Source organism: Arachis ipaensis, chromosome B08, assembly GCF_000816755.2.
Source record: "Arachis ipaensis cultivar K30076 chromosome B08, Araip1.1, whole genome shotgun sequence".
NCBI lineage: Eukaryota > Viridiplantae > Streptophyta > Magnoliopsida > Fabales > Fabaceae > Arachis > Arachis ipaensis.
This window is the reverse complement of record NC_029792.2, coordinates 28,299,461-28,306,687: the sequence shown is the minus strand read 5'-3', so window position 1 is coordinate 28,306,687 and position 7,227 is coordinate 28,299,461. Positions and strand designations below refer to the sequence as shown.

The 7,227-nt window shown below is 47.5% G+C and overlaps 1 protein-coding gene across 1 annotated transcript; it reads left to right on the top strand.

The window, feature by feature from the left end:
• Positions 437–2,017, top strand: LOC107610834. The gene has a single exon (XM_016312828.1). It carries the CDS (start codon positions 437–439, stop codon positions 2,015–2,017), a length of 1,581 nt encoding a protein of 526 aa, XP_016168314.1.

The following is a 7,227-nucleotide window of genomic DNA, read 5'->3' as shown; positions in this document are numbered from 1 at the left end:
CGCGATCGACCTCCCAGTTTCAGGTAACCCTCAGAACATTGGCGCCGTTGCCAGGGACCTTGGAAGTCATCCAATCGTCATGGAAAACAACCTTACCAATGACCACACCTCTGGATTAGAAGAAGGAACGCCATTACAAAACGCAGAAGCTACACCAACCTCCCAGAAAGATGCTCACCACTCCAAGGGAGAAAAGCAACCCCAGAGCACAAAAATCTTAGAGGCCATTCGTGAACAGCAGGATCGCCTCAAACAGCTCGAACAAGAAGCTGAACGACAACGAGAAGCCGAGCGAAACCTCCGGAGAGAAACAAGGTGGTAACGGGAGCTGGAAGACAAGCTCCTAAAACTCGAAGCCGACTTGAAAACTAAAACTGCTCGATCTGACCACGAAACCAGCCGCCACAAGGATCAAGACCCGTTCACGAAAGAAATCATGAAAGCTAAGGTCTCAAAAGACTTCAAAGCTCTTGACATGACCCCATATGACGGCACGTTCGACCCGAGCCATCACCTCAGCATTTTTAGGAGTTGGATGTATCTCTTGGACGCCTTGGACGCAATCCATTGCAAAGCCTTCCCGACTACCCTGACCAAAACGGTAATAAAGTGGTTCGACAGCTTGCCCCCGAGATCAATCACAAGCTTCAACGACCTCGCTAAAAAATTCTTAGCCAGGTTCTCCATACAAAAGGACAAAGCCAAATATGCTCCAAGATTGCTAGGAATCAAACAAGGAGATTGGGAAAGCCTCCGCAGCTACATGGAAAGGTTCAATAAAGCGTGCTTAGACATTCAGAATCTCCCCACAGAAGCAGCCATCATGGGACTTATCAACGGTCTACGGGAAAGGCCCTTCAGCCACTCTATATCTAAGAAACACCGCACATCCCTGAATGAAGTACAAGAACGGGCTGAAAAATACATCAATATAGAGGAAAACTCCCGATTAGGAGAAACCTCTAAAGCCGGGTTCTCCTACCCACCTCGGGAAAAAGATAAGGAGTCAAAGAAAAAGGAAGACCAATCCACAGAGAAGCCTTGGAAATACTATAACTATACCCCTCTTCGGGTATCCTTAGTGGACGTCTACCGGGCAATATGCAACATAGAAAATATCCCACCTCCTCGCCCAATTAAACACAAAAGGGGAGAAAGCCAGACCGAATACTGCGAATATCACAGGATCTACAGGCACCCCACTAATGAGTGCTATGACCTGAAGAATGTCATAGAAAAACTAGCCCGAGAAGGAAGACTAGATCTATTCCTAGCCAACAGAACAGATGAGCCAAAAAAGAGAAGAAGAGATGAAGAGGGCGGACGAGCTGAACGTCCCCCTCAAACCCCGGAAAGGCATGTTCATATGATCAACGGAGGATTCACAGAAGGAGGAATCTCCAAATCATCCTACAAAAGACAACTCAAAGAAGTATACCACATCAGAGAAGGAGACAGGTCACCCGACCTCCCCACTATCACTTTCACTAAAGAAGACACCGCGGGCATCATCTCTGGACATGATGACCCCCTGGTCATTACCATCATACTAGCTAATGCCAACCTCCACCGAACACTGGTCGATCAGGAAAGCTCCGCGGACATCCTATTCAAATCCGCCTTTGATGAGCTCGGACTGCAAGAAAAGGAGCTCAGGATATATCCCAACAGCCTATTTGGGCTAGGAGATGCCCCGATCCAGCCACTTGGGTACATCCCACTGCACACGACCTTCGAAAAGAAAACCTGTTCCAGAACACTGAGCATAGACTATATCGTGGTTGACGTGAACTCCGCATACAACGCCCTTATAGGTCGGACGACCTTAAATCAACTCGCCGGGGTAGTCTCCACTCCCTACCTATGCATGAAGTTTCCAACGCCGGAGGGCATAGCCACCGTCAAAGGAGACCAAAAGCTCACGCGACGCTGCTATAATGAAAGCCTGAACCTAAAAGGCGACCCCAGAGGAAAGGAAGCTAATACCATCGAACTAGGGGGAACTCGGGCCCATTAAGAGTTCTGTCCTCGACCAGAAGGCGACACCGAAGAGGTCCAAATCAGAGACACCAGGAATAAAACAACAAACATAGGTGCGAACCTAAAGGAAGATCTAAAGGAACTACTAATTCCTAAAGGACAATTCCGACCTCCTCGCATGGAAAGATGCGGACATGCCCGGCATAAACCCTGGACTAGTGTGCCACAAACTGGCAGTATACCCCGGATCTCGACCAGTACAACAGAAGCACAGAAAGCTTAGCCCAGAAAGGTCACAAGTCGTGGAGGAATAAGTATAGGCCTTGCTAGAGGCAGGGTTCATCAGAGAGGTCAAATACCCACTATGGCTGGCCAACGTTGTGCTGGTCAGAAAGCCAAATGGAAAATGGCGGATGTGTGTCGACTACACCGACCTCAACAAATCTTGCCCAAAAGACCCCTACCCCCTCCTGAATATCGACACCTTGTCGGGATACAAGTACCTTTCCTTCATGGACGCCTACTCGGGGTATAACCAGATCCCGATGCATCAACCCGACCAAGAGAAGTCCTTGTTCCTAACTCCGAAAGCAAACTACTGCTACGTAGTCATGCCGTTCAGACTCAAGAACGCGGGGGCTACATATCAGAGGTTGATGAATAAAGTATTCGCCGACCACATCGGGAAGCTGATGGAAGTCTACGTAGACGACATGCTGGTAAAAACACAAAGAGAAGAAATGCTGCTACCCGACCTCGCCGAAGTATTCGGCACCATAAGAAAGCACGGGATGAGACTAAATCCTACAAAGTGCACTTTCGCAGTAGAAGCCAGCAAATTTCTAGGGTTCAAGCTCACTCAAAGAGGGATTGAGGCAAATCCAGACAAATATCAAGCTATACTCAACATGAAAACCCCGACCTGCATCAAGGAGGTACAGCAGTTGAACGGAAGGCTAGCAGCCATGTCCAGGTTCCTAGCCAGATCGGCCCTAAGATCTCTACCTTTTTATGCAACCCTAAGGAAAGGAAAGAGGTTCAAATGGACCCAAGAATACGAACAATCCTTCCAAGACTTTAAAACATTCTTAAGGCAACCACCTATCTTGACCCAACCTCAATAAGGAGAAGAACTAATACTATACCTCGCCGTTGGATGTCGGGCGATAGCATCAGCGCTAGTTAGAGAAGACGATAACGGACAGCAGCCCATCTACTTTATCAGTAAGGCTTTACAAGGGGCTGAACTAAACTACCAAAAGATAGAAAAGTTTGCCTACGCCCTCATACTTACTTCCCGATAGCTTCGACCATACTTTCAAGCCCACACCATCAGAGTACGGACCAACCAACCCATGAAAGGTATCCTACAGAAAACTGACTTGGCTGGAAGAATCCTACAGTGGACAGTCGAGTTGTCCGAATTCGACCTCAAGTACGAAGCTCGGACGGCCATCAAGTCCCAGTACCTGGCCGATTTCGTCGCAGAGTGCACCGACACCCCAGGAACCCCCATTGATTGGAACCTCTACGTTGATGGCTCATCAAATAAAGCTGAGCGTTATCTTGGAGAGCGACCAAGGGACCCAACTCGAACTCTCCCTAAGGTTCGAGTTTCCCGCCTCAAATAATCAAGCCGAGTATGAAGCCCTACTGGCTGGTTTGAAGCTGGCCAAGGAAGTCGGAGCCCAAAAGCTTACCATCTTCAGCGATTTACAAGTAGTCACCTCATAAATAGAAGGAAGTTACCAGGAAAAGGATCCCACCATGAAAAAATACCTAGACAAAACCAAAGAACAGCTCAAAAAATTCATGGGATATGAGATCCGACACATACCTCGGGAACAAAATGCCCGAGCCGACGCACTTTCAAAACTAGCCAGCACCAAAACAGGGTACAATAACAGAAGCCTCATCCAAGAAACCCTACAAAATCCATTGACCTCGGAGGTAGAGAAGGTCCTGAACATATCTGACCAGGACCACGGGTGGACGACACCCATAATCAACTACCTTAAATCTGAAATGCTCCTCGCAGATAAAAAGGAAGCACAAAAGCTCATAAGGGAAGCACAATATTACACCCTCGTAGGCGACATCCTATACAGAAGAGGGATTTTAACACCCCTCCTCAAATGCGTCCCGACCTCCTCCACAAAGGAGGTCCTGGAAGAAGTTCACAGTGGCATGTGCAGTAACCACCTCGGCGCACGGGCTCTATCCAAAAAGGTCCTCCGAGACGGATTCTACTGGCCGACCTTACAGAAGGTAGCAACAAAGTTCGTCAAAACGTGCCCCCCATGCCAGAAGCACACCAACTTCCATATCGCCCCTTCCGAAGAGCTTATCTGCGTCACTTCACCCTGGCCATTCGTAAAGTGGGGGCTCAACCTCCTCGGAGCATTCCCCCCAGGGATTAGGGCAAGTCAAATTCCTCCTTGTAGGAGTAGACTACTTCACAAAGTGGATTGAGACAGAGCCATTGGCCGCCGCTACTGCCCAAAGAAGTCGAAAGTTTCTATATAGAAATATTTTCACAAGCTTCGGGGTTCCCTACTCCATCACGAACGTACTCAGTTCACTGACACAGGCTTCAAGAATCTGGTAGCTGATCTGAAAATAAAGCATCAGTTCACCTTAGTAGAACATCCACAAGCCAATGGACAGGCGGAAGCCACCAACAAGGTCATACTGGCCGAGTTGAAACTCCGTCTGCAGGACGCAAAAGGAGCCTGGGCTGAAGAGCTCCCACAAGTCCTATGGGCATACCGGGCGACGCCGCATTCCACTACGGAGGAATCACCTTTCTGACTTGCTTATGGAGTGGAGGCAATAATCCCCGAAGAAATAGATGAAAGATCCCCTAGGTTGATTTTTTACAACGATGACACCAACTCCCAAGCACAAAAGGAAGAACTCGACCTGCTTCTTGAAGTCTGGGAAAAAGCTCAGATCCAAGTGGAAGCCCTGAAACGTCGAATGGCCATGAGGTACAATCAGAAGGTAATCCAACAAAGTTTCGCTACCAACGACCTCATCCTCATCCGAAATGATATCGGAGCAGGTCGGTCGGGAGAAGGGAAGCTAGCAGCCAACTGGAAAGGACCATACCGAATCACAGAAGTACTAGGAAATGGTTACTATATGGTGACCGACCTCCAAGCGCAGGAGCTCCCGAGGTCCAGGCATGCCTGTAACCTAAGAAGGTACTACAGCTAGAAAAAGGTTTCAGGCCAGGGTGCGCTCTTTTTCCCCTAAAGGGTTTTTTAATGAGGCACCAGGCCAAGATCTAAAAGCTGCCCGACTAATAGGGTAAGCCCTCGTATGTACATACTCATATTTATATTTTGTCTAGTTATTTTAATACTTGAATAAAAATTAAGTTTCCCTAAAAAGTTTCCTACCAAGACACATTAATTTACGCACAGAATAACACAAAATTCATCGTCCGACTAGGAAAGGTCGGCAAGGTGAAGCGACATAGCCCCAGTTAATGCGAGAAGTTATAAAAGTAACCCGTATCAGGTGGCCTGACGAGGTCAGCCTAGAGTGGGATTACTAAAAATAACTTGAGAAGGCCCGACAGAGAAGTCGGACCAATTAAAGGATCACTAAAAAGGGAACAAACGCCATACAAGGGCCAAAGGAAGGTTAAAAAAAACCTAGTACCCGAGTTGCTGAAGCTAAAAGGTAGACGTCCAAAAAGATGCTACTTAAAAAGCAAAAGCAGATCACGAAATCAAGAGAGGCTCCAAAGTCATCCAATTCAACTGAAAGAAAGGTTCTGAACAAGAACACTACCCAAAAAAGTTATTGGAATCGATTAAAAGCCTACAAAGGTCAAGCTGTGAAGGACTAAAATGCCCAGAAAATGGAGTAGCATTAAACTCACGCAAATACAGAAGAAGATATAGGTTCACGAAAGAACACTACCATGAGGTCGTTAAAGAGACGCTGACCAAAGCCTACCACGCCAACCAACAAAGGACAACATCACCAAAAATAAAAGTCGTCAATAAGAAAAGGTGTAGTCCAAAAAGGCAAAGGTAGAAGTTCATAGAACGAACACCACCTTAGAGGATGCCAGCCAAGAAAAGACTCCAAACGCCTAAACCCTAGGGCATAAGAACCCACGAAGGGATGCCATCACCAAAACATAAGGCCGTATAAAGGTTGAGAAAACAACCCAAAAGATGAAAGTACTTCACCGAGGTCGGCCAGCGCACCACCAGAACAGTTAAACACAAAAATTAAAACATTAAAGACATAAAGGTTGCCTAAACTATAGCCTAAGAGTGAAGTGTTTTGATTAAAAACAAAAAGTTGCTAAGAAGTAACTATAAAGTGTCAGAAGACTATATCAAATACATAATTACAGAGAGATAAAAGAGAGAATCACAAAGGGTCTAGCACTGCTCCGGTCGCCACATCCTAAGGAGAAGAAGGGATGACTGAGATCGGCGTAGCGCTGACCACACCGTCCGGACCATTCAAGATCTCGACCTTGGGATCTGCCTCAAGTCGGGGCGCCTCAGAAGAAGGAGCCACAGAGGATTTGGCGGAAGGATCTGGTGCGGGAACCTCGTCGACATCAGGAGCTGGCACGATCTTACCATCCTCAACAATGTTATCCACACTAAATAAGGTAAGGTTGGCCTCTGGAGCAAGAACCCAGACCTGAGCCTTCAAATACTCATAGAGGGCAGTCATGCCACTCACCACATGGCCCTGAAGCTCAGCATAATTGTCATAAGCAAACTGGAGCTTTTCCTTGACGTCCAGAAGCTGACCATAGGTCCAGGTGTAACTCTCCTTGGCCTTCTTGGCCATATCCTCAGCCAAATTCGCAGCAGCCTTTGCGGCAGTAGCCCGAGCCTTCTCCCTCTCCACCATGAGCTCCAGTCCCACATTCTTTGCCTCCAACTCAAGCCTCAAACTCTCCACCCTATCATAATCAGCCTTGGCCTTCTCAAGAAAGGCACTAGAAGTGTGGATAGGGGACTTCCGGAAGTCCCAAGACAAAGCAGCACTAAGATTAGCCATCCGAATACTATTGCTGGAGATGAAGTCAAGGTGATGAAGGATGGATACATCATCGGTGGGTACCTTACTATGAGGACCAATAAGCTTTGTAGCAAAAACCACACCATCAAACTCCTTATCGTCGAGATCATAAGTCCCGAAAGACTTCGGCCTCTTGGGAGGTGGGCCAGGGGAGTAGAAAAAGAGGGAGCATCCGAGGTCGCC

Coding starts and splice junctions, on each gene's coding strand:
- LOC107610834 (XM_016312828.1), top strand. CDS start 437: ATGAAAGCTAAGGTCTCAAAAGACTTCAAAGCTCTTGACATGACCCCA.